Source organism: Lycorma delicatula, chromosome 7 (genome assembly GCF_047948215.1).
Source record: "Lycorma delicatula isolate Av1 chromosome 7, ASM4794821v1, whole genome shotgun sequence".
Taxonomy (NCBI): Eukaryota; Metazoa; Arthropoda; class Insecta; order Hemiptera; family Fulgoridae; genus Lycorma; species Lycorma delicatula.
This window is the reverse complement of record NC_134461.1, coordinates 90,030,030-90,057,239: the sequence shown is the minus strand read 5'-3', so window position 1 is coordinate 90,057,239 and position 27,210 is coordinate 90,030,030. Positions and strand designations below refer to the sequence as shown.

General features: G+C 29.5%; 1 protein-coding gene across 1 annotated transcript in view; it reads right to left on the bottom strand.

Moving 5' to 3' along the window:
• LOC142328329 (uncharacterized) overlaps positions 1-23,492 on the bottom strand; it is a 47,739-nt gene extending 24,247 nt beyond the window's left edge. The window contains exons 1-6 of the mRNA XM_075372034.1: positions 23,410-23,492; positions 16,743-16,909; positions 16,339-16,545; positions 15,161-15,370; positions 12,175-12,287; positions 10,637-10,868 (exon numbers count right to left, since the gene is read on the bottom strand). Coding sequence (XP_075228149.1) covers positions 10,637-10,868; positions 12,175-12,287; positions 15,161-15,370; positions 16,339-16,545; positions 16,743-16,905 — 925 coding nt within the window. The 5' untranslated portion in view covers positions 16,906-16,909; positions 23,410-23,492. The remainder of the gene's footprint in view (positions 1-10,636; positions 10,869-12,174; positions 12,288-15,160; positions 15,371-16,338; positions 16,546-16,742; positions 16,910-23,409) is intronic.
• Positions 23,493-27,210: the final 3,718 nt, after the last annotated feature.

Genomic DNA, 27,210 nt, shown 5'->3' with positions numbered 1-27,210 from the left:
TTAATTACTAGTAAATTACCAGTAATTACTTACTGGTAAGTTTTTTTAGAAATTACTATATTTTTTCAGTTTCAAAATAATTTCGGTTGAGCTGTATTTAAATAAGTTTTATATATTTTGAAGAGTACATTACACTTGATTTTTTTATCTATATTTAATGCTAGTTTTTCTACTGGTTTAACGAATAATTATATTTTTTCATTGTTTTTCTTTTGTAATATATGTGAATGTTATTAAAATACTGATTGTTCAGTTGATAAGTTTCAATCATAAAAAAAAAACTCATTACGCTTTTAAATTGTGTGTTTTTGTTGACATTTATATTTCTCTACTAGAAATTATCAGTATTTGCCTGTACTTCATTTACAGAAAATTAGTGCATTTACTTTTTATATTACAGAAAATTATTGTAAAATCTGTTTCTATCTAATTAGCATACGGTACATCAGTTTATCGAATATACAAATTAAAGTACATGTGAATAACACTGAAATAAAACAAGTCACAAAAACATAGAGTAATATTACGAAAATCATTCTTGTATCATTAGAAGAAAAGTTTTTATTAATAAAATAATAACAGAAAATATCGTATGGAGGTCCCGGGTTTGAATCCCGGTAAGGCGTGGTATCTTTTCATACGCTAATAAAAAACATCAACCATATATAATAGAATTACTAATTCTAATTTGTTTAAGTCCATTTTTTATTAACAATTTTACGAGTAATTCAGTTTCAACATTAAACTAGATTTTTGTTTATTTTTTAACATTTATTTTAATTAAGGAAACGCCTATCCTACTTTCAAAGATAAATTAATTTAAATAGAGGATATTTAAAATTGTTTTCCGTTAAGACGGCCACCTGAATATTAAAAAATAATAATCGATTGTCGATTTTGTTAGTGCAATGATTAAAACTGATTACATATGATATGAGCGCATGCCATACAATTAATTAATTTGACATTTTTAAAATAAATTTTTTTTTTAAGAAAAATAAAATCAATTCTAAAAAACCGTCCTAAAAAGTAAAAAAAAATAATACAATAATAATTTAGAAATCGGCACCAAATTTAAAAAAAAACGTCCATTTACTTTAATTTGGTATCGACTTCAAAAACTTAAATTTAAACAATAATTGAAAAAATATTTTTTTTACTTCCTAAGTAAAGGAAGTATTGATTGTTTCGGTTTTCGAATTCAACCGAAATATCCATTTTGACTACCTCTGAATCCATTTTGACTAGTTTCGGCGTGACATCTGTACATATGTATCTCCTATAACTCAAAAACGATTAGCCATAGAATGTTGAAATTTTGTATTTAGGACTGTTGTGACATCTATTTGTGCCCCTCCCCTTTTGATTGTAATCGACTGGACCAAAAGTGTTCAAAGAAGCTCAAAATCCAAAAAAATTGGATTTTGTACTTTTTCTTAACTGCAGTAATCAGCCCTCATTGAGAGCTTTTCAACGATATATCTATCATAGGTGGTAATTATTTTCTTTGGTTCCAGAATTATAACCAAATAAAATTTTAATTAATGAAATATTTGGATCGTACGAGGGGAAGGGACATCGGTTCGAATCTGACTTCGTTTCCCTTTTCTTTTTTTTCTTTTAATTTAAAAATATTGATTTATTAATTAACCTCTGATTGTAAAAAAGAATATGTATTTGTCATTTGGTACAAGGAAGTCATATGGTGTCCACATGAGATTTTTTTAATTTTTTACTATTAAAGTTACTTTTAAATTGATTTCTTTTTTAAAATAATTAAAAGTTTTTAGTTTTATTTAAAGTATGCGTACCCCTCTAATATATTATAGGATAAACCAGCCCTTCAACAAAAAGACACGTAATAAAAAAGAATCGAAAATAATTTAAATGATTAAAATTTATATTAAACATTTTATCTACATAAATAAAAATGTAAATGTACGTTTGTTCAAAATCTTAAATCTCCGAAAGTTCTTCACCGATTGCTTTGAAATTTTGACACATCGTTGCATTCGAATACGCGCGTGTTTTTATGTATCTAAGATGTCACACCTGTGACAGGTAAAAAACATGCTTTTTTTGAAAAAAAAAAACAAAAAAACAGCGCTATCTGTTGGACGTAAAAGCAACACACGGTATAGTAAATATTTTACGATTCCATTTCAATGTTTTCGATATGTGTGTCCGCTACAGACTAAAAAACTACTGGCCCAATTTAATCGCGGGGAAAAAAGAAGAAAGGTAAAAATCGGAAAAAGGAAAAATCGAACATTAAAGGTAAAAAGGAAGAAGAGGAAAATGGAAAAAGAAAAAAGGGGAAACGATGAAAAGGAAAAAGGAAATAAAGAAAGAGAAGGGGGAAGGGAAATAAGGGAAAGCGAAATTGGGAAAGGAGGTGGAAAGGGGGAAATGGTGAAAGGAACGGGAAATGGGGAATATGATGAAAACGAAAATGGGAAAACGGAAACCGGAAAAAGGAAAACGGGTAAAAGGGAAAGAGGTTAAATTTTGTGAAGTTCCGTAAATGTTCATTTTGTTAATATTTTATGAAACTTTCAATTGTGTTCATTTAATCTATATATATATATATATATTCAAATCTAGCAACAGCGAAGCATTGCCGGGTCTGCTAGTTATTTAATAAATAATTGTTCTATTATGTAGCACAGGATACTTTAGTATCAGGATAATAGTTAATTTTATATTGACATTTAAAATAAATTAAAAAAATAAAAACTAATTTAATATTATAAATGGATTAAAATTGTTAATAAAAATGTACTTAAACGAATTAGAATAAGTAATCTATCCATGGTTCATTTTCTGCTATTATTTTTTATCAATAACTTTTCTTTTTTTTTTTAAATTTACCGGGTTGGTCGAGTGGTAAACTCGTCGTCGTAAATCATCTGATTTTGAAGTGGAAGTTCTCAGGTTCAAATCCTAATAAAGGTAGTCGCTTTTATTAAGATTTGATAACTAGATGGTGGATACTGGTGTTCTTTGTGGTTGGGTTTCAATTAACCACACGTCTCAGGAATGATCGGCCTGAGATTATTCAAGACTACACACTTACCGGTACTGTATCATTACACTGATAAGTGGGTAATAACTTTACTTACTGATGCGATTATAAATAAAAATATAAAAAAAAATTACTTTTTTCCTCATGTTAATATTTTGTTTATCTGACTTTCTGCATGTTAAAAGACGTAACAGAATGTTGGGTGACTGAAATGATATCTTAATTTTAATACTTCATTTTAGCTGCTTTTTTTTTAATCTAAATTTTCAAATAAACGTTCTGATGAAGCACTATATATAATACTTTTGAAGTCAGTTAAAAAACATTTTGGTTTAAAATTCTTATGTACTTCTGCAACAGTTCCACAACAATATTTGAGATTTTAAACGTATCAGACGGACCGTATGTGAGGACTTCAAATTAAAGTTTGTAAATATATAGAAATAAAACAAAAAATCCTTCGATTACTAACACAAATAAATAAAACAAAAAAAAGAAAAGAAATTACAAACTGATTACATACGAATGAGAAAGATGGAGATTTACAAGTATAAAAATCGTGCATGATATTTTTTGAAATCAGTTAATAATAATGAAAATGATATGTTGTAATAAAATTATCTAAATACCTTGTAAAGGCGGCTGATCTCTCTAAATATTTACTATGTAAATAGAAACGTTATGTAATATTATAATCGCTTGTTGTCCTTTGTACTGAACAGATGATCCCGAACTTGAGAAATGAACGTTTGATACTAAGTAATGGCCTTGAGGAGACGGTAATGGAGGGAACTTTGAGCGTAGTGGGGAATGCACTATTAAGTTTATTGAAGACCCATTGTCAATTCGTAGAAGGCGTTATTACTGTTTATGGTGATAACTACACACTGAACTCACTTCTTGGAAAAACATACATTTTCCGCCCAGTTGTGGTTATGATAAGAGTACACAAACATAAATGTAACTTGAACACAAATATACATTTGAAATAATAATGTTAGTGCTCTGAACTGAGGCATTTGCGATTTTTTAGATATCAAATCTTTTCTTAAACTCCGATTTAATTTCACATTTGGTTTTGAGGATCATGTGCGTTACTGTGTATAAAAGAAAGTGTACTTTTTTCTGCCTTTCTGCATTTTTTATTAAATTAACTTATTTTATCAATCCTTTTCTCATATGCTTTACAAAATTAGCTTTTCTGTAAGTTGTTGTGCGAGTACATTAAATTTTTATTCTTGTCCACTTTTCTTATTACTCCATTTTTCACTGTGTCTATCCATTTAATCTAGTATCCATGTTTCACTTCATACAAAAGTTCACTTTAGAAGCTCTCTCCATAAGTCTAATTCCATCTTGCTACATAACAATTGTTTCTTTTTGCCAGTCTCTTCCTTAGCCATCGGTATTATAATTTTTACTTCATATTCATTCCCAAAATTTTCAATTTTCTGTTAGTATATCTTCAACATGTATGTTACACAAGGTCCAGAATAACCAGGATCCTTGAATTACGTGTCTTTCTGTGATAAATGAAAGTATTTTGTAAATGAAAATAAAGGTATAGTTCTAAAGGTAAAATTAAAGATATTGGACGAAATTTTTATCAAATTAGTATCTATAAAACAAGATTTCCTTACTGACTCATAATTAATGCCCATTAAAAACTACTGAAGATAAATTGATGAAAATTTGTACACTCGTTTTTCTTATGGTGTAAGTGCACACTAAGAAAGGATTTTTTGAAATTCCGAGTATAAAGGATTAAAATGGGGTAACATTCAATTTTATTATTATTTTTAATTTCTGGTAACAAATGAAGATATAAACTTAATTTTGGTGTGTGTAATCTTCAAATGAATATCTAAAAAACAATTCCTAAATTTTTTGAAATTTGACCTTGAAAGTTATAAAAAAAGATAAAAAAACTGAATAATTTTCCCCATTTCCACCTATACTAACCGAGATATTCACTAGATTTGGGCTTGCAGATATTCTTCAGATAAGTATCTAAAAACTATTTTTAGTGTTTTTTGAATTTCAATTTTTTAAGGTGTGTAATGCGTGTGACAACTTAACCAACACAGCCACTGCCACTGTTACTGTATGTTCAATGTGACTAGCTGCACCTACCTCCGGTTTCTTGACTAAAAAACATTAATTAAAAAAAAAAAACAAAAAAAAACGAAATACAGTCACTTCCTAGTGGTATATGTTTGGTAACGCAAAGAACCAAGCAAAATACATTTTTATCCTACGAAGGACAAGTAACCACCTATAACTACTGGAAACTCACATTCTTGAGATCACTGAAAATTTTGGGTCCTGTACTGACCAAATTGTTGTTCTGAAGAAATTACTATATACTGATAGTTTTTATAAACTGAAGAAGCATTAATTTTTATTTTATCATTATTATTCTCACAAGCATGAGCTTAATGAATATAGGGTGTCCAGGGGGTCGGGGTCCTCTGGCCAAATGGGAAGTGCAAGTGAAGGGTGAGCTCTGATTGATAGTAACATGCATTTTTACAAATTCTTTACATTCATTGGAAGAACATCCTAAGTCAGTATAAACATATTACTTAGTTTTATAAAAACTTCATTACTTTTACATTACAAAATTAACAATTACACAAACATTAGATGATATATGTAAAGAATTTGATCTTATTATTTTTACCTACACATAAAATTCTTCTTTAGATTATATCAACACTTACTGATTCCAGTGATTATTAATATGCTTTACACGCTTTATATAATTTGTAAATAACAAGCATTAGATGATCAATGTACAAGTAATTATCTAATACTACAATACTTTGAATAGACATTGGAAAAGAAACAAATCCGTAGCATGGTGAATTTTGATAATAGATTAATATTAACATTAATATGTTGGTAAAATCCAATATGGCTGATTCTGAGAAAATTTCACCAGTCAACATCATCACCCTTTCTTTTTATCTAATTATTACTGGATCAGGCTGCTGATCAAAAGACATCATTTAATTCAGTCTCTTACCATTTCTTTTTAAAACCTTTTTCCATCTTTATTCTAAGAAAAAAAATTCTTTTAGGTTCAGGTGTTATATAGTGTTCATAAAGAGAAATTTTGCCTTTGTTTCGTCTATATATATATATATATATATTACATACTGATTTCTGGATGTATATAATAATCGAGTTCTTGGACTTTACAAAAGCAATCAGTAATATATTGTTCTTTATTGAGATTTTTAAGAATCTAATGTTATGCTTTACCAAAATTAAATTTTTACAGTAAAGATTTTATTAGAAGGGAAGGCCATTTATGCAACTAAACATCAGAGGGGACAGTCAATATTAAAACAAAGTTGAAAGGGAGAGAAGAAGAAAATAAAACCTGTTTTTGCAATTATAAATCAATTATTTATTTTATTGTCTTGTTTACCGGATTGTCAAGTTATCATTTCTACTTACATAATTAGTAGATAACAGTTTTGATCTAAGTTTCCTATCTTCATAAATACTCAAATTTTGAATTTTTTTAATATAATAATTTATAAAAAATTATAGTATAGGAAAAATTAAATCAATTATTAGAAAAAAATAAATAAATGCAATAAGTAAGAGATACTAAAATAGATAAATCAGTAAGAACTTACTGATAAATTACCTTATATCTCTAAAACAGGAGACTAACGAAATCAAAACTCAAGTAAATTTAGAAAAGATAAGACTGCATTTCATTTAAGAAATAAAAATATTATAATACTTTCTTTAAATAGAGATAACTATAAATTATTGCTATTCAAATCTATTTAATAATAGATATAAGGAAAGATGACATAGATAATATAATATAAATAAATTCAACCAAAGAAAATGGCTCAAAGTGTCATTTATAACAACTTATTTAAGAAATAAAATGATAAGAAATAAATACATACTGATCAAGAAGAAAAATTATAATGACATTAAAATAGAGGATGATCTTAAGTGAAGACATGAACAAATAGAAAGGAATTATTTCAATTTTCATTGAATGTAAAAACAAAAGGATAAAGTAATTAAGAAAAATAATAAGTTAATGATTGATGATTGCTCCCATAATTTAGAGGAATTAAACTGATTTAAGAGAACACCAAAAGATCGCAATGACAGAATTCACCAACTGTCAAGGGATTAAAGGAAGGTAAAGTAGTAAAACTATAATTACTATGGAAAACACTTGGGAGAAGTCTAGAAGAAATAACTTGTAGAGAGTCTCTCAATATAGAAAGCGAATTAAAACAAAATTGAAGAAAGATTACGGGAATCGATTATTGGCTATATGATTAATTGTACCAAATGAATAAGTAAATTGAAATAAATTTAATAGATTTAATCAGTTAGATTCTTTAAAAGACAATGAACAGAAATAGTAAAAAGCAAAAATTATGAAGGAACCTGGGAGTTAATCTTAAAGGAGAAAAAAATGTAATAGGCGGATTTACAGCTAATGCTAAAATTAACTTAAATCATAAAAAATATGAGTAATTTAGTTAGTAAAAAGAAAGAATGAAAACTTAGGCAACGTCCTGAAGGAACTTAAAAAGATGGTGGAAAAGAGAAGAAAATTAAAAAGAATAGGGAAAGGAAAAATTGAATTATGCAAAATTAAATCGAAATAAAAAGAAATATTGTACTAGTTAAGGTAATCAAAGAAAGTGTTAGATAAATAGGGAGAAGTATAAAATACTGTAGGTGATAACACCAGATAGGCATTTACAATAGGATTTCAATAAAAAAATAATGATTGCAAAGAAGAAAGGATTACTAAAGAAATAGTGAAGGCAATTTGTAATTTCCATTGGGAACTGTATTAGAATGAAAATAGAAATAGTGAGTCACAAATGTGAAACAGATAGTGGAGAGACTTTCCCAGTTGAATGATAGTCAGTATTAGAAGACAAATATCCATATCTGATGAAAAACCTGAAAGAAAGAAAAGCAAGAGAACTAAATGAGATTTTCAATGAAAAAATAAAAGGTAGAACAATGCCCAGAGTGCTCTGCAGCTTTCTTATTTATGTCTGAAAACCAGAAAAGATATACAAATTTAGTTCTGAAAGAAAAAATAATTTTAATATTTAAAAAAGGTTAATCAAAATAATATAAGAAACTATCAAAAAATAATTTCCTTTCCTCTGATTAGTACTTTTTTTACGTCAGTAACAACTAATAAGGCATCTCTCCACAGCATCATCATCTTACCAGGATTGATGTAAGAGAAATCGAACTTTCAGTTCATTGACTTAAAAAACATATTCAAAGGATAATGATGAGGGTAATAGTTAGAATTTTTTAAAGCTTAGCTGTGGAAAACAAATATCCAGAAAAAACAATTATGTATATAAAAATACATTTTATATACATAATTTTTTTATTAAAATTCACTTTAAAAAAGGAAAATGATAAAATGAAAGTGAAAAGGGCATGAGACAGGGTGACATACCATCAATAAAGATCTTCTATTTACATAAAGCAGAATTTCTATAAAAAAATCTGTTTTATAAGTGTGTCATCCCAGTAATTATTTACGAATGTAAACATGAATGCTATCAATGCTATGAACTCAATGCTATCAATGCTATAATCAGGAAAATTAGAAAGAGAGTATGAATGATGGAAAGGATTATATTAAGCGTGACAAGGAAGAAAAGAAAGTCTAAGTTATAGATCATAAATGAGATTAATATAGAAACACAGGAAAATTAATATTAGAAAGAAAATGGAACTTGACAGAATATATGGCTAGAACATTGGGGAGGGGAGAGATGGATCAACAAAACACTAGATTGAATCTGTGGATTCTGAAGAGAAGCAAAGAGAGACTGGAGTGCAGCTGAAATGAATAAATAATTCAGAAGGTAATGCAGAGGGGCAATATGGCAAAGAATAGTTTTATGAGAAATACAGAGTGGAAAAAGATGAAAAGGTTTCCTGGATACCTTTCCGCTTTTTTTTTCTTTATATTTGTTTAATTTAAGGTCGCTGTATTGGATTTCATAACACCTTGATATATGGATACCACAGGATAAGCTACTTGTTAAACAGATTTTTTTTTGTTAAAATTATAAGTATAAGAGAAATTTAAGAGAAAAGAGAAGCAATGAATGATTTATTTATCTACTTATCCTAGAGCTTCCTTCTTATTTTAAATAAAAAACTTTTTTGGCTACTCTTTGACTTAGCATTCTCTGTGAGTAGTGATACAATTTTAATTTTAACTGATCAGTTTTCTTCTACAGTGCTGTACACCCTAGGTCTTCTATTACTACAGGATCAGATACTCGACTTTTCTTGTCTTTCTTACCAACCTATTCTTCAGACTTCTTAAAATGTTTATCTCTGAAAGATCATACTTTACTATCTTCTCTTCTTTGAGTTGTCTAATACTCTAAATGTTATGTAAGGAAACGATTCTTCTATGTAATGTTTTAGTAGTATTTACCATAAATTGATTAATTTTTATGCTAGTTCCAGAATTTGGATTATGTGCATTTAAATAGTTTTATGAATTGAAATAACTAACAGAATTGTTATGAAGCCTTTGAAAATGCACGTAGATTATAAGTGAACCCAAATTAACCTTCTATGAATACTTTTACTAACCTAAAAAAGATTTTTTCAATCTTCTTTAAGAACTTTAGATGTATATTTTAGTGGTTTATATTATCAGAAATTCTTTATTTGAAAAACCTTTTTACTAGTGAAAGAGTTCATTGACAATCTATTACCTGCATTAATTCCAGCTAGAGCTGAAGTGAAATGATATCTCTGTTGGTTGGATGTCATTTACCTTCAAAGAAATGTCAGTTATCCAGCGATTAAAGACTGACAATACTATTCCTGGCATGGATGGTATTACATATCTGATCTATCTAAATCCAGAACACTTAAGTTGGTTAACATATCATAGAGGCTTCAGCTAGTATCTCATATTTAGGCGTTTAAAATTCTGTCCAGTTGTTGAATTGCAAAGATCTTTTCGTAAAGGTTTTCAATCATAAGAACATTAATTGGTTATCAGATCCCTTATAGCTTGTTCATAGTGAGATATCCCTCTGTATTGGTTTAAGTTCTTTATCTTTCTAGAGATAAGTTTTATCTACTGAAGGTATATAAAAGATGTGTATTAAGTTATGGTGAGAAGTTGGAATCTGAGGTTTCAGTGGTTTAGATGTTTTTAAGCTATATCTAAATTTTCTAATGCAAGTGAGAAAACAGCAATAGTCATTTATATTTTTTACTTTTATTCAATAAACATTGTAAAAATACTCATTATATAGAGTTTTGTAAGTTTTTTTTAATTTTTCAATTAATATTTTTTATTTTTTCATTTATTTATTTATGAACTAGAGGTGGCCACTTACTATTAATATCAATTCAACAGTAACATCAATTGAAATGGCCATCCAATTAAAAATTTTTGTGAATGGTTTCTGATCACAATCTTGTTTATAATTTATCCCAATAATCATTTAGTATAACTATTTATTTATATGTTCATTATTACATGAATTGATTTTTATAATTAATATCACAACAAAATTTACTTCTGTGTTAAAAAAAAAAATAGTTACAATTTAAAATTAAACATTGGTACGCCTTTAACGCCAAGATTTGTGACTTTAAGTAAACACCCATTTATTCCATTGACTTCCTTTGCTTGAAAGGTTTTCTCATTAATATTTGCTGATGTTACATAAAGTTCATCCAAATTTGCACCTCCAAATGCTACTGATGTTATTTGTGCTATTGGTAGATCTATTTTAGAAATTAATTTACCAGTTTCTGGATCAATTTTTAATATCTGAAACAAAAAATATTCGATGAAAAAGATTTTAATTCAATAATTTTATTTCATAATTTAAGGGTTTCTTATAATATAATCCAATTAAAGCAATTTGTAATTTTTGGTATAGCCCTGTTTATCTGCTTCTTGGTTTTGGAAAGAAAATATTGAATTTTGCCTCAAAATAAAGTCTGAACAGTTTATAAAAAAAAAATTAGATATCTTCACTTTACTTAAAATCTACATCATTACTCAACTACAACATTTTTATTGTACAAGTATTTTCTATCCTTTTGTTTATTGTCTTTTTTAATCTTTACTTGAGTTTATATATATATATATATATTTATATTTTTTTTTGAATGATGAAAGCAAATGAAGTTGTTTTGTAACTGTTCTTTCTCAATAGGACATATTTCAGAAAAAACCAATCTCAGAGAACAAGAGGCGAAGCACAAAATTTATAATTAAAGGTGATAAAAATATTTTTTGGAAATTCTTAATCTTGTATTAGGTTAATGAAAGTAGTTGAGGTCAAGATGTGTTATTAATATCAATTCTAGTAAAATATGAATGAATGAATGAATATGAATGACCACTAGAGTATTAACTAACCCTCATTTTCCTGTGCCATGTTGTAGTTGTCATATACACTCTGTACATGGAGTTTAAGTGACAGTTCAGAATTCATTCTTTAAATAATTTTGTTTATTTATGAGTTTTTCTCTGAGAATGAACTTCAAAACATTTATTTTGTAAAATTAAAGTTTAGTTAATAAAATCTGGTTAACTATAATATTTTTTACAAATTTTGAATGGGAAATTATTTCTGCAATATTATTTATTTTAAACCAAAGATATCATTGAAGATTCAATGAAAGGAAAAGATTCTCAAATTGACCCATATGTATTCCATTGTAAAGAAATGACTACAAAACTGATTTAAAATTAAATAATATTAGATCTGTGCCAAAATAAAGATACTTTGATGCTAATTTGTGCAATACCATCAACTAATTGATGTTATTGTTCAATATGTGATGTCGATCGATTTCATGTCAGAAAAAGTCTAATTGTATAAAGTTTTTGTACATGACTTATACTTTTTGTAAATGACAACAGAGATTTCATTGATATAGTCTTAATTTTTCTTGTTTAAACTGCAGTATTTATTAAGGATGTGAGAAGGCATCAGGTAGTGAGTGACATAGTATGCAGGAGATATGTGGAGCAATAATATATAGTAGTTATTTCCTTGTAAGTCTGATATTCTTGAATTTAATAAAATTTGTATTTGTAATGTTATTTTTAATAATCAACTTACTTGTGATCCATTGAAGTAAGCAACATATAAATCTCCCTGTTCATCAATTGTCATCCCATCTGGTAACTCAGGAAGGTCATGGTCCTTCAAATTAAACAATGTCTTTCCATTTGCTGTATTTTTAATAAGAACATACATTAAATCAAATTTAATACTTCTATTATAATTATAAGAGTTATGTTGTAAATAATAATTACAGCATGTTTTTTGTTTAAATACAACTATTTTTTTACCAAATGTCAGTAAGCTTAATGGGCAAGGACTATTATTATAACTGTACAATGATGTGACTTATATTACCAACTTAAATTTAATTCTAAATCTATTTCAGATCTCTATGGAATACTTAGTGGATGTATTTACTATTATTATTATTATTTTTTTTCATTGTATAAAATATATACTATGTAAATTTATATATGCATATACATACGTATATAAAATTTTTATCCGGTTACTGGTCTTGTTCTAGTTTTGTATCAATTTTCATCTCAATTTTTCATCTAATGATAAAGAGTTCTGTTAAAAAAGTTAAGTTAACAGACAAAGAAATTGATTAAAAGATTAAATAAAATTAGGCAAGAATTGGTTGTTTTATTAAAAACTGTATTATTAATACAATTAATTTTTTTATTTAACGAGACCAATAATGTATTCACCTAAGAATGAAGTACAAGAAAGACATTCTTATTTTATTGATTATTTCTTTCAATGATAATATGTTTTCAGAGGTATCGGCATCATCAGGTAGCACTTCTGTAGAAAAGAAAAAATCCTGAATTTTAAAAGAAACATTTGTCAAGAAGTTAAAATAAAAATTTAAACTGAAAAATTATTAAAAATTTACAGAAAATTCTTCAGGGTAAAATTAATTTGTGTTAACTGAATTACACTTATCAGTATTTATAATAAACAACATAAAAAATATTACTGTTATTGTGATGGTTTCAAATGATAATAGTACTTTGATTCAATTAGATGGAAGAGTTTGACAAATAATAAAGCCATATTAGATTTAAATTTTAATTTGCCATTTTTTTGCATACATGCAGTTTTTAAATGCAGTGGGTTATTTACAAAAAAACTTTGCATCTTCAAAAATGAACTAAATAGCTAAGTATCTCTTTCTTGTACTTTACTCCATAAATGGATTTTTTGATTGAAATAGTATTCATTTTTGTACATAAATTACATCTAAAGCTGGAAAATTCAATGCTATAAATTTTTCATGTTACGTCTTTATCAAAAAAAGAAATCATATTTTAGATGTGGATTTTAAATGAAAATTTACTGTAATTTCCAGTGAAACTCAATGCACATTTGTGCCAATAGACATTTTGTACAATAGATTGTACTTTGGGGTTTTAGTAATCAATATTATTAAGATGATTATATTTGTGTGTTCAAATATATAAAAATATGTCTGAGATATCTACCAAATGAGCTTTTGGTTTTTATTATACTTAACATATGTGGACCATTTCAAAGTTTTGTGTAAGTTCAGATTTAAAAATTGATCATTAATAAACAACATAAAACATTTACTTAGATACAGAAATACTACCTAAATCAAATACACTGCAGATTTACTAACACTGCAAGCACAGTTAAAAATTTATGTACAAGATATATTTATAAGATCTGTCATCATGTACACAGAAGTTCTTGTACAACTAGTAAAATATACACAAAATAATTAGGTTATAACAATTGAAAATTTTATTTATTTTTTCTCTGCATTAGATAAAAAAAAATTTGAGCCTGATCACAAATTAAATCCAGAATCCTCTGAATAAAAGACAGAGATCCTATAACATTTATATTCATGATGAATACAGGCTACTTTATTGAAAAAAATTAGGATGACACTTACCACAAAACATTACATTTACATCCTTTGACGTAACCTGTATAATATTGTCAATGTGCAATAAACCAAACTACTATTGGACTATCACATTTATTCTCTGCCACAGAAGCTGGCTCCATGACAGAAAATAAATATACAAACAATACAGACAAAATGTTACAAAAGAAAACTTTATAAATAAAAAAAAAAATTACATTCTGCTGAACCAACCATTTTGTTCATCCATCTTAATTCTGCTTGCTAAACTGTTGAAATTAAATTTACACTACCCAAGGATAAACATTCAGACAAAATATTATACTGATATTGCTACATATATGATATTCACCCACCCAAATAATTGCAAGATATCCTCACATTACACAACAAACTATTTCATTACCATACTGCAACTAATATTTTACTGCAGAATACGAATATAACAGAACACTTAACTTCCTAGATCTCACCATATCAAAAATACGATGAGGATTAGCCTTTTTTAATTTAATGAGTTATTAAGAAATTAGTTAAATTAATATTCTTGTTTTAAGGATGTCAAGTAATGGACAAAACACAAGAAAATAGCACCTTTATGTGACCAAACATAATGTTCAGCTATATTTACAATTTAAATAAATTTTATTTAACATATCTTCTTATTTACTCTTTCTTCCTTTTCCATTTACATAGTAGATAAGCAAAATTTGTCACTTTTTTAAGTTTTTTTTATATCTTTAATCATTCCCTAAGAACATATGAAAAATATACGAGTATATATTTTCTCTCAATGCTTAAGGTGAGGGAATATAGTTTGGTCAGATTGGTGCTCTTAGAGTAAGTAGAATGAAAATTATTTTTTTCATGAGCTTGTTTATTTGTTGCTAAATTTAGATGTATGTTCACCATTAAATTCATATCTTTTCCTTGTAGAACCAAAAAAGACTAATTTAGTGAGGGTAATGAGAATCATTCCGGTATCCCTCCTTGCAGACCAACTTATCTCACATGTTGAGTGGCACATTATTTTATCTAACTATTTGTGACTTCATTTATATATTCAATTTTAATAATTTTTGTTTGTTTAATAATGTACTTCTTTAATTTTATTTTTATCTTAATGTAATATATACTTACAGATTTTTCCAGAATCAATATCATAGTCATAAGAATAAATTAAAAATTTCATTGTGTCAATATAGTAAAATTTTTTGTTATCTATACTCCATGTTAAACCGTTGGAAGCTATTATATCATCAAGTTGTTTTGTAACCTTTTTTTTGTTATCGATACTATAAAGGCAAGCAAGTGGTTGAAATTCTCCATCAATTTTTGGGATGACTGAACCTGTAATGAAATTATAATTTTTAAATATCTTTTTAATAGATAATTATGTTTGACTTTATTTAGAAAACATCTGAGGAATGTTTAAATTGATTTATGTAAATTATATGTGCATGTATGTGTACACATATGTGACCAAACACACAAACTTTTTTTTTTTCACTCACATATGCACTTATCAAAATTTGGAAGACACCTGGATATTTGTTGTATATTTAATAAGTTGGGATCAATTGGAACTTGTATTCTTTCACATAAAAGCTTGCATTAAACATCTGAATCACCAGTATACGAGTACATTGCAAAAAATGAAAAATAACAAAATTTTTTGAGTTACACTTTAAATAATTTCCTATTAAAGAATTTTATAATAGAATTATGGTAGCTTATCCATAGTTTATTACACTTTACTGCATTTGGTAGTCATTGCGTATTAAAAAGATACTGCAGTAATTTTAATTAATGACATATTTCACATAGTTTCTTGTATTAAAATTCATGATTTTATTGTATTGTAAAATTGTAATCAAACAATTTATCTCATTTATTGTTTATTGTTTTATTCTTTATGGTTATTAAATTATTAGATTATGCTTTGTGATCAGGAAAAGCAACAAGTAATTTCTCAGTTTTCTTTTAAATGCATAAGATTAGTAGATATTTAAAATTTTGTAGCTCAAAAACTTAACACTGATTCACCCCACTTGAAATCAATATTTTTTTAATTGTAAAAATCATTACACTTCTATTTATTACCTGCATGAGATCAACTTAATCTGAATCAGAGATATGAATAAATACTCTTTGTGAGTTCTAGCATCTTTAGTGTAGAGTTTGCCCTTTATCCACACTGATTAAATCTAAGTAACTTCTCCTTAATATAAGTAACATCAAAACAATTTAATAAGAAAAACTATCATCTCATCTATAAATTGAAATCTGTCATTATAACAGAAATAAAGTTCTAGTACCTGTCCATAAACGTCCTTTGGCATCAGCTTTTCCATCATTTAGTTGGCTGATACTATCACTTGGTACAACAGTAGCAAATATTTCAGGTTCTGATGTTTTAGAACTTTTACCATCCCATGTAATAATTGCTAAATCACATTTTAAGGTTATTAGAAATTTATCTTTTTGCCCTTCTATTGGAATTATGATTGATACTGAATGTTTACCTGAAATAATTAAAATTCATATTAAGAAAAAATATTTAATTAAATTAATTTTGTAAATTAATGGGATTTTTTTTATTTGAAGAAAGAAATTGTTTCTGATGTAAATTACATCAATTTTGTTAGGATTTTACATATGATGTTTGATTTATAATATTCCATTATTGTTTTTTAAAGATTAATAAGATAAATTTACTTACCATCACCTATTACTGCAGAATGGTGTTCATTTGTAGAAGGTTTGTAACTATGAACAGAACCTTTAAGTAGGTCAACAAAATACAAGGTTTGTGTAGCAATATCCCAATGTGGTCCTTCTCCAAGTACTAATGGTTCTGATACTGCCTCAACTTTGTATGACATTTCTCTGAAAAAATTTACACAATGTTTTTCTTTAATTATAATTTACTGCATTTATTTAGTTGTGAGAAGCCCGCAGAAGCCCAGGAGAAGCCCGCAGGGTTCTGTTCTCGGTCCCCTGCTGTGGAACCTGGTATTCGATGGATTTCTGAGATTGACATTTCCAGAAGGGGTTACAGTCCAGGCTTTCGTCGATGACTGTCTCCTTTTAGTTCATGGTAATTCACGAGCACAGCTAGAAGACCGGGCACAGGTGACCTTGTCAACCGCAGAGGGCTGGATGGACATTCAAAATTTAAAGATTTCTGTGCCTAAGATGAAATTTATGCTTCTCAAGGGTGCAGACAAATTATCGTACAGTCATAACCCCCATATTAAATAGAAAGGCTGTGTAATCAGCCAAGTTACAGTTCATAAGTACCTAGGTTTTTTGTTTGATGAAAAGTTGCTGTTTAGCAACCACATGCATGTAGCAGTGGACGCCGTCTCAGTGATTCACAAACTTAGGAGGATTGCTCGGAAAGACTATGGGTTGTCGCACCATCAAATGTACATGGTGTACCGAGGTGTCTTTGAAAGCATGACCAGTTACGCGGCGCCCGTTTGGGCGCATAGGTTGGATATGAATAGAGCACTTGTTCAAAATTTAAGGAGTGCCGAGCGCAGATACTTAATTGTATGCACTGGTGTTTTTAAAACAACCTCCTACGAGGCTACCATCGTATTGGGAAAGGTTCTCCAATCGATTTAGTGGTGAAAGTTCGGGCAGCCATGTGGAGATTGCGAAGAGGTCGGGAGGCCGAGGTATTTGGGATACGGTTTCGAGCAGGGCCAGTACCGGAGCGGAACGGTGATCACAATGCACCAGATCTAAATTTCATTCAGTTGCCCATCTTCCGCCTGCGGAAGAGGCTGGAGAGCCTCGCAATGGAAGCATGGCAATTGGAATGGGACATCACGACTAAGGGAAGACTCTTGTATAAGTTTATACAGGAATTTGGGGGGGATGGTATGCCTCGACCTGGTTTTTAAGGGCAACGGTTGCCCGGGTGAACCACGCTAACTTGAACCAATATCTGTTTCGGTTACGCCTGGCAGCTGATGAGCTGTGCGTCTGCGGGGAGGTCTAGTTAAATGAACTCCTGGTGTTTGAATGCCCTGCTCTTAGGGGGGGGGGGCCAGAGACCGGGTCACTCTGGAGCTTAAAGGTCAAGGGGAAAATTGGCCACTCACAAGCGGCGAGTCAATGTGGTGAGAGCTGCATTATCGGACCGTGTGGCAATTCCTTGATGCGGTTGGTTTGTTCAACCGGCATCCGTAGTTTGCTTAAGGGAACGACTTTTACGCATTGCCATGGGAAGCTAACCTTGAGTACGGTTGACCATAAGCCAATTATTATGGCTCCAAACGCTATAAAATGGTGGGTAGGTATTTGCTGGCATTCAACGACTTACGCTTGGAAGCGAATTTCTGCCTAGACGAAATAAATTTAATTTATTGATGTCATATATATTTTTAGTTGTTGACAGGGTGCGTCTACTTAGCAAATATATGAAAACTGAGCGGTTGGGACACGTAAGCTGGTTGTGTATGGCATCGCGCTTAGTCCACTCACGACGTTAGCTCTAGGAGCTATTATTGGATATTGGTCGCTAAACTGTTCAAGGTTCAGTTGCCGATTGTGGCACAGACATTCGGTTTTATGCTTTAGAGCGACCGAATAGGGTGGTGGTGGAAGAAATGCCAAGCAAAAAACAAAAATATCTGCAATTTGTATCTCTCACTGGACTCTGAGTTCAATACTCTTCAGACATCAAATCTCCTCACACAAATCCCATCGCTGTCATTAATGGAGACTTCAATGCTCACCGTATGTTCTGGGACTCTTTCTGCTCCTCTCGAGGAAATATGATAAACAGAGTGAGGCAAGACTTGGATCTTTGTCTACTGAATGATGGGTCACACATTCATGTCCTTATCATTTGGTACATTGTCCAACATCAACCTCTCCTTATGCTTACCGAGTTTACCCCCTAGTCTCAATTGGTCTGTTTGTGATGACTTTCACTGCAATGGCCACAGATTAATTATTATTGCTTTTGGTTTCGACCGCGAAGTTAATAAAAAGCCACTGCTGAAAAAGCAAATTGGAACGGTTACATAAAGCCTTCCTAACACAGTATGTCGATGGTGCAGACGCTCTTGAACCACTTACCTCTTTTACGTCCCTGGAAGTTGAGAATGCTAACAGATGTATTTCACAAACATCTGGAAACCCTAGACATCCCTTCGTGCCTTAGTGGTACTGTCAAAATTCTATTAAGAAACGGCGAAAGGCACTGCGAAAATTTAACAGCAGCCTACTTATGAGAACGTAAATTTGTACCGTAAGGATAGAGCTGTGTGTCATCGGGTATTTTTAGACGATAAGAAGAAGTCATGGACGAAATATGTGGACACCATCTCACGCACTACTTCAACGTCTACTGCATGGAAGAAACTGTTCAATTTCTGTATCACCAAAACAATCTATTCTCGGAATCATTCACGAAGGAGAACTCCTTTCATCTTCTTCTGCAGTGGCAACTAACTTGGCAGATTATTTCCGTTCGGTGTCTCTCTCTTCATCATACACTAATGAATTACAGAGATACAAGCTACAGATGGAAGTATTATCGGTTAAGGTTGGTGATTAGATCGGTGAATTAAACTCTCCATTTTCATTCAACGAGTTGAATGAATCGTTCATTCAACGACGAAAACGGACTGTGAGAACGCCTGAAAACATTAACGCTGTTAGGTTAGATGATACGCGGTCTCCACGATGTTCAGCAGCGAGACATGCTGCTGCGCTAGCCATTTCTGATCGAAGTGTACGACGAATTCTTCATGCCGACCTGAAATTCCATCCGTATAAGATGATGTTAGTGCAGCAACTTAATGCAAATGATTGGGCGTCTCGCAAAACAGCTTGCGAGGTCATCCTCAAAAGTGTCCACCAGGATGCCATTATTCTTTTAAGTGACGAGGCATATTTTCATCTGTCAGGATTTGTGAATAAACAAAATTACCGTTATTGGGCTTCGCATAATCCACGGCAAATTCTTGAAAAATCACTTCACAGTCATTATGTTACACTGTGGTGTGCGGTTTCAAAGTTCGGCATAGTTGGCTCATATTTATTTGAGGAGTTAAATCGCAGAGTAACAGTAACATCTCATCGATACGTAAACATGTTGAATGAATTTTTGCGACCGAAACTGAATGACTTTCAAGGACTGGAAATTTGGTTTAAACAGGATGGTGCCACCGCCCAAACGGCGAGAATCGCAACGGATGTTTTGCGAGAAACCTTTCCTGGACGTTTGATTTCCCGATCTGGCGACATTCGTTGGCCAGCGCGTTCACCTGATCTGGCTGTTTGTGATTTTTTTCTGTGGGGGTATCTCAAACATAAAGCCTTCAGTAGTCGACCACAGTCAATTGCAGACCTTAAACAGGCCATTCAACGAGAAATTGAAGCAGTTCCACGAGTGATGATTGAGCGAGCAATGTCAAATTTTAGAATGAGGTTAAGTGAGTGTGTGAGGAGTAATAGAAAACATTTGGACAACATAATATTCAAATTAAAAAAAATCTACGTAAGTAATTCACTATAAATTGCAAAAATTGATCTTTAATTTAATGTATTAAATGCTTTAATAGTACGAAACACAGTTTAATTAATATCCCTCAAAAATCGTCAGGTTTATATGCCGGACCCTGTACTTATGTGTATTGAACAGCTTTTGCCCTTATATCTTAGGATTGACTGAACCGATTTTTTTTTCAAATTTGGCTCAAATAATTCTATATATGGGACTTTTATGAAATTAATTTTTTCAAAATTCATTAAAGGGGTGGGGATATGCGAAAAATAATAATTTCGATTTTCTGCAGAGGAATTTTAAAGAAAACGTTATTAAAACAAATTTGACACCTGATATATTATATATATATATATTTTTTTTATAGAGCCCAAAAATTTATTTTTCAAAAAATAAACCGTCTGAAATCGAAATTATGTTTTTTTGTTTTTTGGCTATATATTTCCCTTCGGTTTTAATATTTTTTGAAAGTTTATACTTCATGTATAAAGCTATCAAGAATTGTTAACAATTTTTTAAAATTATAGATCCCGGACCTAAAATGTAGAATAGTGATTTTTTTTTGAGAATTTCTGTATTTTACTTTAGCGTTTATTGAAGGGAGTGGTAGATTTAGAGAAAACTTTATTTAAGGAAATTTGTTAAGCTTAAACTACAGAGTGATTTTTTAGTCCTATTACCCAATTGTTATGTCTGGTAATTTTTTTCTAAGAAAGGAAAATTTTGTTTTGTGACACGAAGTTGGTAGCACTACTCAACTGGTATACATACGGCAGTGTGAGTTGATTCTCCTTGAGCTGTGTAAACTTTTGTGCCGTTTCCGGTTTTGTTACGAACAGGATGTCTTTTACCATAGAACAACGAGTTTTCATTCTTGAACAATATTTTGCTACGAAATCGTACGCGAGTGTTAAAGAATCATTTCAAATTAAATTTGTTGGTGTTCCCCCGCCAGAAAAAATGTCAATTTCTAGGCTAGCAAACTGATTTCGACAGACAGGTATTGTTTGCGACAGAGAACGTAGTGGTCGACCAACTCGCTTGACAGATGAGGTTTTAGAGAATGTGAAAACAAGATTGCTCAATTCTCCACGGAAAAGTTTACGAAAACTTTCCACGCAAGTTGGTTTGTCATATTTGAGTGCTCAGAAAGCTGCTAAAAAATTGAAATTGCATCCGTATCGCGTACGATTAGTCCAAGAGCGTCAGCCTCCAGATTTAAACAAGCGATTGCAATCTTGCCGTTGGTTTAGATCTCTCGTAAATGATAACGGAATTGAATTTTTAAACACAGTGTTCTTTAGTGATGAAGCTTGGATCCATCTCGATGGTTATGTGAACAATCAAAACTGTAGAATTTGGGCGGTTGAAAATCCTAACGCTTTACAAGACAAATCTTTGCATCCTGAAAAAATTGGTGTGTGGTGTGCGATTTCTCGTCATCGTATAGTCGGACCCATATTCTTCAAACAGACAGTAAATGGTGAAGTATACAGGAATATTTGTGTCCCTCCTGGAACCTCAAGAACGGTATGCTGGTTTCAGCAAGATGGCGCTACATGTCACATGTCTCGAGAAACCATGGATATTCTGCAAGATTTCTTTGATGATCGAATAATAAGCAAGGGCTTATGGCCTCCAAGGTCCCCAGACCTCACATCTCCTGACTACTTTTTGTGGGGCTATATTAAGTCCGAGGCCTACAAAAACAATCCTCACACTATTGATGAACTTAAAGTCAATATTACAGACTTAATCACGAATATTTCCAATGCAACTCTTAAAAAGGTTTCTGCTAATTTGCTGAAAAGAGTCCGTGCATGTATAACCGCAAGGGATGGGCATTTTGAGCAGGTTCTTTATAACAATTATATAAGTAATAGCTTTTTATTAAATCTCTTTTGTAAGTAACAAATACATTTTTTTATTCCACCTAAATTTCCTTTTCTTAAATTACATTTAAAATTGGGTAACAGGACTAAAAAATCACTCTGTATATATGAATTTTTTTAGAAAAAAATTTCTAAAAAATAATATGCATAAAAGATGTTAAAGGATGAACTGTATTTTAAAATATGTAATTACGCTTTCGCTGTATTATTATTTTCAAGTATTTTTTGTATATGTTAAAAACGTTTCTTGTTTTAAAATTATATGATTTTTATTACATTGTCACAATAAATTTAATTTTTATAGAACTCAAATTTAAATAGCAACAGTTTCAAACTCTAGACTTCATGATACTTATAAATTTTTTAAAGTCTGAAATAAGCGTATAAAATTTTATTTTAAGACACTAATTTCATATTACAACAGACCAAAAAAATGTTTTTAAGAAATTAGTTTGTAAAGTAAAACATGTAAACTAAAAACGTTTTCTTAATATTTAAATTAATTGGCGTACTGAATTCCTTCTATATTAATGTAAAAATAGCTGTATTATTTTAAATTATTTCTTCAACTTTATAAATTTTGCTAGATGTTACCCAACAAATTTGAATTACTATTCCAAATAACTGTATTTTACATTCAAGAATTCCTTAATTCATAATTTTTTCATTCCGTCATAACTTGGCTTTAAAATGGATGAGTTATAAAGTTTTGTATCTGTATAATACTAGTTATTTCACTTAAAAACAAGTGTTTTGCAAATAATTGTACACTGTCGTCCTGCATATATTTAAACAAATCGAGTTAGACTTTATTTCCAAATTTTTACTGTCATATTAACTCGAAAAAACAAACAAAATTATTTACTTATCTAAAAACGATATTATTGATTTGAAAATATGTATTGCGAGTTTAATTTTAATAAATATTAGTTATTAAATGGTAGTGATATTATAATTAAGTACGATACCTAGTAAAATTGGTCGTGTGACTTAATTTCTGTACGCAATCTACAACTGTTGTTAACGTAGTAAATCTGTCTAAACCTGTGAATACTGGAACCTAGTACGCAGTACTTAATAATCTTGTTGAGAAATATTGGTGGGGATTTATCGTAAATAGGAAACAAATTTATACTTACTAGCACTTAAGATAAAATAAATCGAATAAAATCTGCAATAGCTATTAAGAATAATCCATACCAGCTGTTTCCAATCTTTTTGACTCGCGGAGCCCTTTTTAGAATCAATTTCCATTGTCAAGCCTCTTAGGTAAACCTTATGTCTTGCAGATTAATGGTATGTAGGAGTAGTGCTTGGCGGAAGGGAAAAAGAAAGAATAGGTATACGGGAACGTAAATAAAGGTAAATCTAAATAATGTCCATGCAGTAAAATTATGTCTAAAAGCTTAAAATTTATCATATTAATCTCAAATTATTCTGAACTACCACCAGTACATGATATTGTCAAAACTTGGTCAAACTTGAAATTTCTTCAAATCAATGAATCAAACCGTTCGGAATGTAATTTCTAGTTTTCTTATTTTGATTCTACTTTTATTTCCTTTGAGCGGTAGCAGAGTTCCTGAGAAATGTACGCGGAGCCCTTAGGACTTTGCGGAGCACGTGTTGGAAATCACTGATCTATACTGCAAATCGTACTGACGGATTCGTCACAGGAAACGCTGCATTAAACGAACATTGAAAAACGTCTTTAAGTGTATGCTAACACATATAAATAACTATTTAAGTAATAAATAATTTTAAGGTAAAACTTATTGATATAATCTTTATTTTTTTTAATTTAATTTGACAGATTTACGGTAAAATTAAAAATTTCATCTACCACTTTTTTGCGTTTTACAACATTTTTCTTGGAATCGAGAGATACGGTTCTCGGGACTGTTTTATTTAATTGTTTATCAGAACGATAAACATATAAAACTATCAAATATGTCGCTTAATTTGCGTCCATGCATTTGAATATGACCTCGTTTTACACTTTGAGCAGAAACCAGAGCACAGTATTTGCTAATCTCTGTGGCGGGATGGTAGCATATTGGGGCCCAGGTTCGAATCCCGGTAAGGCATAGCATTTTTCATTCGCTAAAAAATTCCATCTACGGATTCTTACATACTAGCTTCTCCATAAGCTTCTACAGTAAATTAATTCATCAAGCAAAAAAATATACATTTCTTTTGGTGTAACTCGAAAATAAATGTTTTAAAATATGTGCATGAGGCCTTTTTTAGTATATTAGTGTCCCAAACCTATTGCTGAGCAGCCCGTTTCCCGTTTTATCTATGGGATGACTTTTTCGATCATGGAATAACTTTTACGGTCTTAAATTAATTACATTTGTTTAGATAAACTGATAAGTGGGGATACATATGTATTTTGGCAACTTTACTGAATTAAAATTTAAAATTATATTGTTAATGGTAAACAAATTTGAATTGAAGAAATGTATTTACAAAAACATTATTAATTTTTTTTTTCAAAAAAATTATCTTAAAGATAAATTTATTTTAAGTTTCATAAAAATGTCTAGTAAGCCTTACTAAATAAAAAAATATTTTCTTACAATCTGATAATTAATTTAGTAAACTATATATAAGTATTTGTCACAAAAGAATGTATAAGAATAATATGTGTATGAAATTATCAGCTTTTTCATCTCTAATTTCTTAACTTTCATCAGATCTTTATTTATTTTTGTAGTGTTAAGGTTGTATTTTCATTTCTAAGAAATGGTTGTATTATAGGCTAAGAAATCACTTTTTTATATCTCATAGAATAATATTTTAATGCAAATGTAAAGAAAATAGTGGTGTGACTTTTTTAAAACCAAATTTAAAAAAAAAAAATTTTATATACTGTCATACATAGCCTATTGTTATTTCACTGCTAAATTAGGGACAAAGAGCAAATGTGGTAATGGATTTATATTATTGTAAGTATTACTTATAATTTGCTATTTATTTCATTGAAAAGATTCATGATAAATGTATCTTTTCCATCCTGAAGGCAGTTTTTAATAAAATGTTTGTTCTCATTTTATGTTGTTAACTTGAAATGATTATTACTTTCTTATTAATTAATTTCTGTTAAAAACCACAAAATATTTCAAGTTCCATTTTGTTTTACTATTATTCAAGGTGGATTCGTAAGTCCTGTCAGGAGCAAACAGTATCAGCTGACTCAACATCACCTAGTTACAAATCTGTGCTTAAAGTGAACTGTGGATGTAAGTTATTTGATTTTAAATTAAAATGGGTAAATCTTTTAACATATCAGGGTTATTGAATAGAAGGGCTGGCTCATAGCCCGATTATCTCTTCTTTAGCAGTGTGATTGTATTATGATAAAACTCTAATAAGACAGTTACTTGAGTGAGAATTTGAAAAATTAAATACTAATTTATTCTAATTAATTATCCATGTAGTAACATTTTGTAACATTAAGGACAAACACATGTTCAGACAATAAGTGTATATGCATGACTATACTTATTAAAACATGAATAAATAGGTTGTATTTAATAATATTCATACTGTTGCATCACATTGAGCAAAATCGAATAAAATAAATTTATTTTTAAACTTAAAGTTATATTTCATTTAAAATTTAAAAATGTTTCATCGATAGTTTCTGAGAAAACATGTAAAGGAAAGTTTTTAACGATTATCTGTTTATTAAATTATGTTACAGTTTTTGTTATGGGTGTTTATTTATTTCTAGTTATCACTTTTATTCTTATAAATATATTTTTTTACTTTAAAAAAAAAAGATTAAATGAAATGAAGTGCAGTACTTAAAAATCTAAGATGTTCATATTAAAATGAATTTTAAGGACAAATCAGAGCAAAAATATGAGTTAATTTTTAGTTCCTGTATTAATAGTTTCAGATGGTAACAGCTATGAAAAAAAGAAAAAAAAACTTTGTGTAAATAGAAATTAAACAATGTACAAAAATGCTATAAAAAGATAATTAAATGAGAATAGATAATAAATCTGTTTTGTTTCAAAGATGAAACTCATCGAAGGTTAAAACAATAACTTGCTCTAAACTACTTAATTGTTATAATCCAGTTTTTAATAAAAGCAAGTTATCATTTAAAATACCAACATGCAAATTTAAAGATGATGTCTAAGTACAAAGGATTAATACAAAGCTGGAAATACATGGTTATTACTTCTTACATATTTATAAGCACTTGAACTAATCCTTAAAGAGATTACTGCAGACATATTGTCTGATGAAAATTGAATTTCTTTCATTAAAAATTTTGGGATCTGTTAAAATTTATAATTGGACTTCATTAAATTGCTATTTAATGTTTGATTATGGTGCAACTACAGTTATTTTTAGAATCTTTTCTTTTAATTAAAGTTCATACTTTTAACTGTTCAAATCATGATTTTCATTTTTTTCTCTTTTAACTCTATGATTTATTATTTTTTTGTTTTAAAAGCTATTTGCATAATACTACTGAATGATCAACTTCAAAGTGAGTTAGCAGAACTATTTTTTATAATTTCATCAGGGTTAATAAGTGGTTATGTTATTTTTTGAGCTATGAGAATATAAAATGTTTAGAATTTCAATGAAAAATAACAAATTTACAGAGAGTAATAACGAACACAAAACTATGACTTAAAATTTTGTTAATAATCTCTGAAGATAGTGAAACCTATGTGGTGAATATAAAACAATACACTGTTTTTACCACCATTTGACTGACTTTCTGTTGACGACAATATTAATTA